Source organism: Scedosporium apiospermum (assembly GCF_000732125.1).
Source record: "Scedosporium apiospermum strain IHEM 14462 chromosome Unknown SEQ_SAPIO_0044, whole genome shotgun sequence".
Classification (NCBI taxonomy): domain Eukaryota; kingdom Fungi; phylum Ascomycota; class Sordariomycetes; order Microascales; family Microascaceae; genus Scedosporium; species Scedosporium apiospermum.
This window is the reverse complement of record NW_015971745.1, coordinates 747770-759911: the sequence shown is the minus strand read 5'-3', so window position 1 is coordinate 759911 and position 12142 is coordinate 747770. Positions and strand designations below refer to the sequence as shown.

The window sequence follows — 12142 nt, the reverse complement described above, 5'->3', positions numbered from 1 at the left end:
ATTATCGTGCTCTCGACAAAGGATTAGTGAAGGGGCCCGAGCCAGACGCCATGAATTGTTCCCACTCCTGTGACCCGGTTTACTTCGTAGAGGACCACATCATTGCTCAGTCCAGGAGCTTGACCGCCGATCTCGATCTCCAGCTTAGCCTCTATTGGCATAATCTGCATTGAGCGCACTAATATGATGTTCTGTTCGCATCCAGAATGCAGAACAGATCAGCATAATAATTACAAAGCCAGAGGACATTGAAGTTGACCCTGGAGCTCGCAAAAGAGTGGGCAAGTCCCCTTGTCCAGCAGTGTAACCCTCGACGGTGCTGTGACCACCCTTGCCCCCCCCCCCCCCCCCCCCCCCAATTGTTCCCTGCCCAGACCGAGTCATTGTGTCTTTTCTAACCGTCCAATCCCACTCATTAAACTCTACCAAACACCCGGATCCCTTTGGTAATGAGAACATCACAAGAAATGAAGTCTACGCTCATGATTCAGACTCCATTAGCCGTCGGCAATAATGTCCCCTTGGGACCGACGCCTTCATCTTGAAGCTGCGATGTCCTATCTTCCCTACGGGTGAACTCAGAGCTTTCAGCTCTCAGGCTTCGTCCATGAGCAGACAAGAGAATAGGGGGTATGTTATGAGACAAGTCTCACAGATCGGCGAATACAAGATTCTTTATCACAAGTCATCGCGTCTGGGAACGAAACAAAGATGGAGAATTACTTCGGACGTCACAAAGTCCTTCACAACCCTGCCTGTCTCAAACCACGGAATCACACCCTCTGGCATCAACCATCTGTATCATCAATGCTCATCCATGCTATTAAATACAATACCGCAGTCTATGCGCTAGTTTCAACTTCCCAAATGTACCCTTTGCTTGCTCTATCAGCATCCATTCTCTATCATCAGGGTTCTCTCGTCTCTCATCATCGATAGCACCCCCAAAAAGAGTAGTAGTAGACGTAACAACTCCAAATCTCCGCCGGCGTCCCTCCGTTATACAGCCAACCCCGTCACTCCCGAATCATCTCTATCAAGCCTTTCCAGCCCCTTCCCAACAGCCCCATACACCCTCAAAGGCACCGCCACCTCAAAGCTCTCACAGGCCAAATTCTCCACCGCAACGAGCACGAGCCCTCCCTTCTCATCCCTAGACAGCTGTTCGAGAAGCGGATGCGGTTTCAGCCTCGCCTGTGCCGAGCTCTCCCTAGCAGCTAGCGGTTGCCCTTCCTCATCATCCCCTTCCTCTCCATTCGGCCGGGGCTGTTGTTGCTGCTGCCGCTGATTATTATCAGCCGGCACCACGAATTCCACCCTGACCTTCCACTCAAGACTAACACCGCTCGTAATAAACTCCGGCGTCGCCGCCACTGGTATCGTTGCCGTAAACACCACCCTCCTCGCATAAAGCGCCGCCTCCGAAGCCGACACAACCACGCGCCTCGTTACCCTTTGCACGCCAGCCTCAGACCTCATGGCGAGCGTCTGGTCGACTTTCTCGCACGTCTCGAGGTCCGAGTGTACCGCGTAGCACGGCACCTCTGCGTCGCTAAAGTCGATGACCATTGTCACCACCTCGCCGAGCCGATATGCGGGACGCGTCAGGATCACCACCGCCACGCGCCGGCCGTTCCGGGCGATCTCGAATCTGTTGGGGCTGTTATAGCCCTCGGGCGCGATGTTGCTGCGCAGGATGGCCATGTCTATGGCTTCTTTTGCCGTCGTGATGTTTTCTTCGTCGTATACCGAGGGCCGCCGAGAGTTCGGCATTGTTGCTGTGGGCGAGAGGAGGCCGCCGTGGGATCCATTTCTCGGTCGCGCGAGGAGCTCGTCAACGTAGCCAAGGAAATCGTTGAGTGTCGAGTTGTTCTGGGGTGGAGCGGACTCCCTGCTGCTGCTGCGCCTCGTATTATCCCCAACAGGTGTTATTATTGTCTTCACCTTTGCGTAGTCTTGGAGTATGATGTATGGATTCATCAGATCGTGGCCTAGAATCTCGCCGTGGCTATTAACGCTTCCGAGAACTCTAAAGGGGATCTCGACAGATCGTAGCCGTTGCTCCTTTGCCCCGCCGGCCCTTTGCGTGCCGATGACAAGGCAATATGATATCTTCATGGCTCTCCCCTTATGGCTGGGCGGGAGCCCCCTTGGTAACCTAAACGTGTATTCGAATGATTTGCTCTCCCCGGGCGCCAGTTGCAAGTCTACAAAGAGCAGACTCTGCGGGGTCGAAAGCAGGGGTATAGACTTTGAATTGGCGATGCCCCGCATAGTCTTGATGGTGCTCATCTCGCCGCCGCTGAGAAGCTCTCCCAGGGAACTGCTGATGCTACCCCAGCCAAAGCTACCCAGCAACCCGCTGTCACGCTTAGTCGGTTCCAGGCCGACGACACCACCGCCCTGGCCGTCGACAACAGCTTTCTTCTTGACCTGTTCGAATGGCGCCAGGTTCACCAGCGAGCCATCAAGTGTAAAGGATCCCTGTATGCGGGCATAGCCCATCATTATGGACTCTGGCATCAGTATGTTCGGCTGTGATATGTTGGATAGCTTCCGGAGATGTAATGGCCTCGCCGTCGAGGTGTTCCTCGACAGCGGCTGCTGCGTTACGTATTCCGACGCGAGGGTTTCTGTGGAGTTGTTGCTCATAGAATAGAACTCTCCGCTACTCCTCGGGGTGCCTGTCCCTAGACTCGTACTAGCTAGTATTCGCGCAGTCGGCGCTGCATGATGTTCAGTAATTGTAGGGATCGGTTGGTTTTTTATCCGCGGGGGCAGATCGGAGAATTCGCTCGCCATCGATTGGGGGCTCATGGCCTCGTCTAGTCGAGATTCTGTGGCGTTGCTATTTAGATCGGGAGACTGTGGCGCTGGAAATCGAAACTCGGGTATCCCGCTCGCTGGGTGCCGTAACGAGCTCGGGTTTAACGTCGAGGGGGTACTAGGGACGGTAGATGCTCCAGACGGCCGCGTATTCCTCACTTGGGAATAGGAAGAGCTGAAGGTTGGGGAGCTCACGTTTCGAAAGGACCGAGCTAGGACGAATCAGATACGTCAGAACCTCCTCTCTCTCTCTCTCTCTCTCTCTCTCTCCAAGGAGCAATCCCTCCTCCAATGAAACATACCTGAGTGAATCTCTGTCTCCACACGGGAAGACATCGTCGAAATCTGCAAACTAGCAGACCTCCCATGTCTCCTCAACATGGCCGACCTCCCCGACCCGACCTGCGTATCCGACCCATCATCCCCCGCTAATCCCGTCGACCCCAGAGACACGATTGACAGCGACTTCCTATGCCCCCTCCTTCCATCAAGCGACGACACCGCCGCCTGTATTGGCTGGTGGTTCGCCCACGCCGCCGCGCCAGCACCAAGGGGAGGCAGCCTGGGACTCGACGCCGCCGACCGATGGCCCCGCGCGCTGGGTGGATGGAGCCCCGGTCCGGCCGCCTGCGGTCTTAACCTATCTGCGTGCCCGCCGCTCGCATGCCTCGGGGTCCTTGGCTGTAGGGTTTGGGACGTTGTTGATGGGTCTCTCTGATGGGTGGGGGCGACGTTCTTGAAGGTGATGGTGCACTTGACCTCCTCGCCGGCGAAGACAGTCTGGTCGTGCCACTTTACGAAGACGCGAATGTTGCCGCCGCTCGAGTCGCGTAACCGAGACATCTCGAAGGTATGATGCTGGTGGTGATCGTCGCAGGTGGTGGTGGGCGCGGCCCGTTAGGGAGTTGGGGAGGAGTGGGGGGATTGCCTCCTGTCGGGGGAGCAGCTTGAGGCGATGGAGCTTCAGGGTAGGGGTCGGAATTGATCGAGTTAGCTGGCAGCAGCATTTCCGTATTGGTTCATGGTTGGAGAAGAGGGATGTTGCTCGGTACAGTGAATTAGGGAAGTGCGCCAGCTCCAAGGCGATCGGATCAAATGAAAGTTCCCAACTATGATGTTGGCGGATTGAGATTGAGCTCTATGGTAGGCTGCCGTCGATCCCTGAGACCTTGCTGGCAGCTCAATGTTCCAGTTGGTTGGAACAGGCTCAATCTAGATTGGTGGTACGAGGTACAAGTACAATTGAGGCTGAACACAACATAATAAGCGTGCTGCCTCAATGTAGACTTCATCGTTGCATAGTACATAGTACATTACGCTCAATGCTCTGCGATAGATTATACGGGGCATACTCGGGACAGTGGAGATTGTACTTCGTAGACCTTGGACCGCTAACCGTGTAGTGTACGAAGTACACCACACTACACTACACCGCTAAGCACACTACAATACTGTAGGATGCTCCACTATCATTCTTAGCCTGGTCCCATAAATGTAGTATCCCAGTCCGCTAATTGTCCCCATGATCCCAGACTGATTTAATCGAATCTTTTCAATCTGCAAGTGAGGCCTCAATTCTCAATGCATGTGAGGACGCCGGATAGATCAACCCGCAACTCAATCCAATTCTTGGCGATGGCAGTCAGGCGGCATTTGCCAGTATTCTTCAGGGGATTCAATCATTCAATACTCAACAAGGTTCATTTCTAAACATGTATCCATCCGAAATGCTCAATGCCATTTGACATTTCCATCTCATCAATCATAACTCATAAAAACTGTCCATACCGGCTCCTCAGATCATATAGACCTTACACCTGGCGCCGCCTGTACTTGGTCTATATCCATTGCCATTGCCATTCCATTTCGTTCCATATCTTTCTCATCTTGTTCGTCTCGTTCCTCCTTCATCAGCCGTACAGCTTTCTCAGCGGCCCTCTTCCTAACTTCCTCACGATCGACTCCATCATCCACCTCAGCTATCACAAGACCCCCAACAACCACCTTGCACGAGAACCGCTTCGTCCCATCCTGGCTCTCCTTCATCTCAATATCATAGTCCACAGTATTGTTGCCAGCCAGCGAACCAATCTCCTCTTTAGGATGCGTGACATGAACATCAGCCTCGAGGATATGATCCAGATAGCCCAAGAGGCCAAACTTGGTCAAGAATGCCTCGCACGCCTCCATCGAGCCCGAATCAACCCATACCGCACCGAGTAAGCTCTCGAAAAGGTCCGAGTAGAACTTGCGCGCCTGTAAGCGTGAGAGAAGGCCCCAAGGGTAGTTCCGTCCCGAGTTAAGCTCCTGGATAATCTGCTCACGTAGAGCTGCGTGCTTCCTCATTGCTACCTCCTGCTCAATGGCTACACCGGAAGACGAGTGCCTCATGAACGCCCACAATGGCTGTTTAAATTCACTCCTTTCCAAACTCCACCGCGACGGTCTGGGTGAAGCTTTCTCCGGCTCCTCATTCTCGGTGACATTGGCCGTCTCTTGCCAGATGCAACGCTCCATGACGAGGAAGGCTTGGAAATCGCCATTCACCATGGCCGTCTTCAGCCGGTGCATCTTCCAGTGCGGCAGAGGCGGGTCGACGTTGAATAGCCTCGAGACGACAATATGATCCAGAACGGAGTCGCCTATAAACTCCAACCGCTCCAGAGATGTTGCGGTTGGACCTATGTACGAGGCGTGGGTCAACGCCTCGATTAGTAGCGACTTCTTCTTGAACGAGTAGCCGATCAACTGTTCCACAGGTTGCAATGTTGCTGGAAGAGGCACATCCGCCTTCGCATGGTCGTGCAGGATACTGTGGCACTCCTCAACATCAAGCCATGGAAGGTCATGAAGAAGCGTGCGTAGACAGACAAGTGCCTTCGGCATGCCGCCGTCAACATAGGCAGCGGCTAGTAGGGCCTCAATTACGTCCGCTAATGTCTTCGTTGCCATTATTCTCTTGCTGGTGTTCGGATCCTCGCCCTTCGTCAGCAGCTCTTCCACCCAGATTGGGCGCCATTTCTTTCCAGTAAAAGACTTGTTCAGTATAAATTTGTCAAGTTCAAGGCTGAGGCAAGCTCTATAGAGGCGGGAGTTCGATACACGAACATCCCTGTGGAGGCTCAGGTAGCTTTCGGGGTGGTCAGGCTCTGCGACAAAATTGGTTAGGCAATGAACCTCCCGAGGACGCGGACTGGGCTAGGGAAGGGGGCAACGAAGTAAAGGATCATTCTTACTGAGCGCCGCGACATTGAACGTCGCGCACCACTTGAGGATCGAATCACCGAAGAACTCTAGCCTCTCGTAATTGTAAGGCTCGTTTGCCGACGGCGTGCTGATGGCGGCGCGAATCAGATCGGTTTTTGAGAAATCTATTTTCTTCAACACTGTGTTCGACAGCACGGTGGCAAGAAGCTGCACCTCTAGTTCGTGCATAATGCAAGGTATTGTCTGACCAAACTTCGCATGGCGGACATCGACCTCGTCGACCTTGGCCCAAGTCATAGGGAGGACCCGTTCGTATGGCTTCAAACTCTCCTGTCTAGACGATGGATGCAGGGGATGAAGGAGGTCCAATCGACGCGGCCACTTCTTCAGGCTTAAATACGAAACATCCGTCGGTGCTTCCTCGAAATCTCTAAACGGACGACGGACTGACTCGATAGGCGGCTTGCCTGGCAAGAGGTCGCCAAATAGAAAAGGGTGGTCGAATGGATCCCTGATGAGGTAGTGACCCTGTCTGATATCCGAATTCGTGCTGTCGAATTCTCGGCTCGCGATCTGGGTTAGAGAAAGGTGGTCACCCTTGGCATGGAAGCCAATAATGTGCTGCTTGTACTCTGGATTCCATTTAAATCGATGCCGAAACGGTACGCTCAGTAGAGCTACCGTATGGTCGGGCGGCTGAACTCCATCAAGAGCCCCCTTCTCCCGTGGCATGGGCCGGCCGATCTCTACTGCCCATGGGCCATTGCTGTGCTCGAAATATAGTTTTATGCATGGTGGCGGAAGAACCTCTTCAGGAACCGTCATGTCATACTCCGCCAAGATCTTTCCTTGGTCATCCCGTAGAGCAACGAGGTGGGTCGAAAGTGTTCCATCGTCCCATGCCCTTGCAACCTGACCCCAAGGAGATATCAAGTCACTGACCTCAATCTTCGCCTCTCTAGCCTCGATCTTTTCTTCCTGGCCTTCGCGGAGAGGTAGAAGGTTATCATTGAGCAGACCTGCCTTGAACAGTCCGCTGTACGCTTGGAAGGCAGCGTCCTTCGTCGCATTTTTCTGAGATAGCCACTCTCTCGCGCTCTCGGCTGTTCGTACATGGATAGGGACATAAGTCGGCAACACAACCTCTGCCGAGAACCGAGATATACCCCCCTCGGAGACCTCGTGGAAGATGTAATCTGGGCGTGAGTCAATAAACTCTCCAGGTGAGAGGACGCGACAGAAGTGGTCCAGGTGTTGCTTAGCGTTGTCAAGATTAATAAACGCACGCTTGTCACTGGTGATAAGAAACTCGTCGGCGCCGTATGGTTCGGACTCCTCCAGCTCAGCCCACCTAGCGTGTTCCCGGTCCTCGGCCTCGTATTGTTTCCTCAATTCGGTTTCAAGTGACTCCCAATCCCGGGGAAGGTTGGACGTCGAGTCGACAAGAAGAATCAAATCCGAATCTTTCTTCCGGGCTCGACCACGTCTTTGGACAAAAGATTTGAGATTCCTTGGACTGTCAAAGCAGAGGACCATGTTGCAAGCTGGAACATCAATACCCTCCTCCAGGACGCTCGTCGCAACCAAGAGGTCAATCTTGCCCGTGCGAAATCGTTCCAAGTCGGCGGCTGGCTTCTTCCCCTGATGCCACAAATCAAGAACATCCCGCTTCCGCCCCGCAAAGGAAGACACGCCTACCATGGTTCCAGCTTTATACTTGTTCCTTGTCAAAGGGTGGATGGAGATGAGGTGTGCGAGGAGGGGAGTTTTGATACGTTCCTCTGCGAAGAGAATGCCGACGGTATCGCCTTTCCTAGAATTGAGTTCTTGCAGAAGTGCCAGAGTCTTTTCGGTGAGGCCGGCCGGTGAAAGCAGCTGCTCCTCCCTCGTCGACTGGTAGTCAGCAACGACACTCCTTAACTTCTCTGCCAAGTAGTCTCTCTCCCGGATTACCCAATCCTCAAAAATAATCTTGCCATCCAAGATGGAGAGAAAGCGCCTGATCGTTTCAGTAACGAAATATTCAACCGCCCATGGACCTATCTCCTTCAGTAGCATCTTCGTGGTTCTTATGAGAAGACGGAGTTGGTTCTGGACAAAAGTATCCCCTTTGGAGCGCGCCTTCTCTAGATTTTGTTTACTCCTCGGGCCTTTTTCGGTTTTGAGACGCACGACGTAGGGGTCGTCGTTGATATCCATCCCCTGGTACACTTCCTCGAGACGTCTTAGGAGTGGAGGGATGTTGTTGTCAACATTTAATAGGCTGCACGGCGTGTACAGAACAGGCTTGAGCTGAGGCCGCTTAACCCGGGCGAGAAGTTCATCTCGGTGGAGAGTTGGGCCCTTGCATATAGCATCCAGCGTACTCTCTAGGGTCAAGAGGTCTTTTGGCTTCGAGGTCATGCTCGGGCTCGCAGTGAGTCCTAGAATGTGTGGGACCGGCAGCTTATATTTCTTGTAGAGGTGATATCTGTCCATGACTTTCGCTCCGGGATGATCTTTGACGCAATTATGGGCTAACTCAAGTCAGCATTGTTCGTTTCTGGATATTCATCGCACAGCAAATTTCTGTGTTCTCTCACCTTCGTCAAAGACAATGAGAGCCACAGACTCCATCCTGACAAATGCGTGGGTTAAGGCCTCAAGAAGAACCTGGTAAGTGGCGACGACGATCTTCACATTCATAAGAAAACCATTCCAAATAGCCTCAGTTGACCATGTCTTGATATTTTCCTCTCCTGTTAACAGCTTAACCTGCACAGAAGATATTTGGGTCTGAAAGACTTCAAGTTGTTGTTGACAAAGTGCAACGGTTGGTGCAAGGAACCAGATCCTCTGTTTTTCGGTCAATTCTAAGCAGGCCAAAGAATTAATTAACAGGTTGCTGACCTTGTGTTCTGGCATATCTTCGAGTGCCTTCTTCATTCTCAGGATTGCACTGCACATATCACATTAGTCTGGATCTGGCTGCCCCCAGGTGGATTACTTCAGGATACTCACACTTGAGTCTTTCCGCTTCCGGTGTCCATCTATCGCCGCCCACGGTGTCAGAAGAAGTTCAAGTAAGGGTCTTTAGCCTCAACATACCACTACAATAATGTTTCGCCGCATACTCTCGGCGAACATCTCGAGCTGGTACGCTCTCGGCGCCATGACGACGACCTTCGACGGGGAATCCTCTTTCTTTCCAAATTCAGGGAGAAGCTCATTGGCTTCGATCTCCTTCTCGGCAGCCTCGACGATGATTTCTCCTTCCTCCAGAGAGATGTCAGCCTGGAAAGCTGAGAGACGGGGGGAAGTATCATTGTCACTGAGCTCGCTAGCGCCGCTGGAGGAGGACGAGTCTGTGTAATCCGCCATTTGCGGTTTTTGAGGTAAGGGGTGGACTAATTAAAAAAATAAAAATAAAAATGAAGGGCCGGCCGAGAAAGGCCCCGGAAGTGACTCAAACTCGGAACGTAGCGGAGCCTAAGAGTGGCAATGCAGGTCGGCTTATTGTCGCATTCCCATGGAGCGGGTGGGCCTAGATCGAGTGGGCATGGAACTATGGGAATCGACTCGGGACCTTGCTGGTGTGTTGGCGTATTGAGAATTTTGCTAGGGTAGGCGCTTGCCCTTCGAGTATTTTCTATGCAAGTCACACGTCGTCGACCAGGCAGACTCGATTCAAAAGTTCCGGAGGAGCTGGCTAGGAATATTGAATATATATCGGGCTCGAGATGCAGGAGGCCGACCACACATGAAGAGCGGGGCGGAACAAGGACCCTGCAAGCAAGCCAAATCCATTAAACTATAAACTTGCCAGCTTGCGGGACTGTGATTCGCATACGAAGTAGAAATCAGCGAGATATTCTTTCGGTATTGGTCAGTCGCCCATGCAGGCCTTGTTGAGACCAAACCACAAACCGCGAGGCGCCACCAAAAAGAGGCCCAGGAGGCCTGGCAGGGCAGGCTCTGGGTGAGAGCTGCCCATCTCGAGGGGTACTTCCGCACCGGCCAAACGGATCAGGTCAAGGAATGCAGCTATGAAGAAGAGCACAGAACAACATGTAAGGTGAATCACAAAGAAATCAGAAACAAAAACTAGCGGTGATGACGGACCAAGCTCGAAGAAGGGAGTCCAGCTTCTTGGCATACAAGCAGATACTCGTGCCCCTCTAGCTTGAGGCTCCAAGCTCCTCGAGACTATAGAGCAACCAATCGGATGCTGACACTGGCACTCGAGGATTCCTTCGACAGGTTCATTTTCAAGATCCAGAATACGCAATGGATTTGATGCCTCGAGGTTTGGGTTGACACCTCAAGATAAAAAGAAAAAAAGTTCCTTAGGGGTCATGCCTGCCTCCCTGTGTGACACCAGCACAGTTCACTTGTGATAAAATTAGGTTTCTGATCTCAGGAAGGAGCCAGCGAGAAAGAAAAAAAGTTCCGATTCACTCCAATTTTGAAGTTTTCCATGTACACAGATTGCATCCAATTACCCAACAATTAAATACACCTACATTTATACCACGCCCCGGGATCTTTTGACTGCAGGTCAAGAATAAATCAATAGTTTATCCTTCCATTCCTTTGTGGCCTTCTTTGGACGAGACAACCATCCCACCACTCCCGTGCGCCAGTTTGTTTGTTTGCAGATTGGTGATTGACTCTCAGGTCATGTCCCATGCCCCTCCTCAATCTGGACTGATGATACATAAACAGAATAGGCAACAGGATTAACACCCAATTGTCTTCGACCTCTGAAACGAAGGTTCTTTTGTTAGTCCCAACCGAGTCTTCGGGTCTGCATACACGTGTAGCCGCTGCGGTTTCCGGCCTATATACGAACCCGCTGCGTGGTTCGACGGCCTGTCAAAGGAAGCACCCTCCGATCCCTCGCCGAGAAGGGGGGTCTAGGCGTGTTCTCCCGCTGTCAGGATGGAGTTACATGCCGCTGGTTTCAATGCATGGAACCAGTTGCATTTCGAGGCCCGGCCTGGCGAAGTTACTGCGGACTCCGAGCCGGACGACATTAGTTCCTTCACTCGAGTATTGGCCGCGGGGGATATTGGAATCCCTGTCTCCGGCTTGTCTTTTACCCTGGGTATGCTTCCCGAGGCAAGGGCTGTTTGGCCAAGGACGTCATAGGGCTTTTTGAACCGGGTCTCTAATTGGAGAGTATAGTCGAGACGCAGGGTGGTAAGATAGTGGCAGCTGGTTTTCTTGAGGGAGATGCCAGCGAGGTTAGTCTACGCCAAGCCTATCATTCCGTGACGACCGCCACCGGCGAGACCCTTCTAAACTACGGTATGTGCCACCGGTAGATTCTAGAGCCTGTTTGTAAAGAATGTGAGGGGCTCATGACAAGTACGCCCTTTGCTCAGAGGTCAAGTGTTCGGATATCGCTAGTGGCTCGCAAGGCTCCGAACTCCAGTCTCCCTTACGCAGCCAAAATGTGCAGCAACTGGCTGCTTACGACACTGGCTTCGTCGCCCTACTAGACGACGGCTCCGTTTGGGTAAAAGGCGATGAGCGATTCCCAAACTGCCTTGCCGTCAACCCGTAAGCCCCATCCCCCACACACCAACGAGATGACCTCATCCCTTTAGATAGGAGCCTAATATCTCATAGAGATGAAGAACGGACCCCTGGCTCTTGGAATAGGATTCAGTGGCTTGATGACCTACCGACAGGTCCGATTGTGAGGATTGCAGCTGGAGGATACACCCTTGCAGCTCTCACAGAAGGTGGAGACCTCTACTGCTGGGGCGGACGGCCATCTCAGCAGCCCCTGTTTGAAGGCCTCTCTAATATGCCAATTCCTGTAGACGTCGCTGATGGCGATGTGAAAGATGTCGCATTAGGCGAGCGTCACATCATAGTGCTCACAGTAGATGGCCATGTTCTGGTCCGGGGCTCCAACAAGAGCGGCCAGCTCGGACTCGGGCAAGATGGTCCCACTAGGGTCGAAGATTGGAAGAGAGTCGAAAACGTTCCATGGAATACTAACTGGGACATCGAACGGGTAGCGGCCGGTAGTAAGGCCTCATTTATCATTACCCGCAGGGCTGGTGGAAAGTAAGTAGGCAATTCATCACGGGATTACAGACAACATCCCTTTACGTTT

General features: G+C 52.6%; 3 protein-coding genes across 3 annotated transcripts; 1 reads left to right on the top strand and 2 right to left on the bottom strand.

The window, feature by feature from the left end:
• Nucleotides 1–999: 999 nt before the first annotated feature.
• Nucleotides 1000–3669, bottom strand: SAPIO_CDS1057 (Intracellular protein transport protein; the record flags this gene model as incomplete). The annotated part of the gene is made up of 2 exons (XM_016784140.1): nt 1000–3038; nt 3129–3669. The coding sequence occupies 2 exons, from the start codon at nt 3667–3669 to the stop codon at nt 1000–1002; spliced, it is 2580 nt and encodes an 859-aa protein (XP_016645980.1).
• Nucleotides 3670–4626: 957 nt separating this feature from the next.
• SAPIO_CDS1056 (Dicer-like protein 2) lies at nt 4627–9393 on the bottom strand (the record flags this gene model as incomplete). The annotated part of the gene is made up of 6 exons (XM_016784130.1): nt 4627–5975; nt 6063–8549; nt 8616–8787; nt 8923–8971; nt 9034–9062; nt 9121–9393. The coding sequence occupies 6 exons, from the start codon at nt 9391–9393 to the stop codon at nt 4627–4629; spliced, it is 4359 nt and encodes a 1452-aa protein (XP_016645979.1).
• Nucleotides 9394–10953: 1560 nt separating this feature from the next.
• SAPIO_CDS1055 (uncharacterized protein) lies at nt 10954–12097 on the top strand (the record flags this gene model as incomplete). Its single annotated transcript, XM_016784122.1, has 4 exons — nt 10954–11119; nt 11200–11322; nt 11400–11577; nt 11647–12097. 4 exons carry the CDS (start codon nt 10954–10956, stop codon nt 12095–12097), a joined length of 918 nt encoding a protein of 305 aa, XP_016645978.1.
• Between the last annotated feature and the right edge of the window lie 45 nt (nt 12098–12142).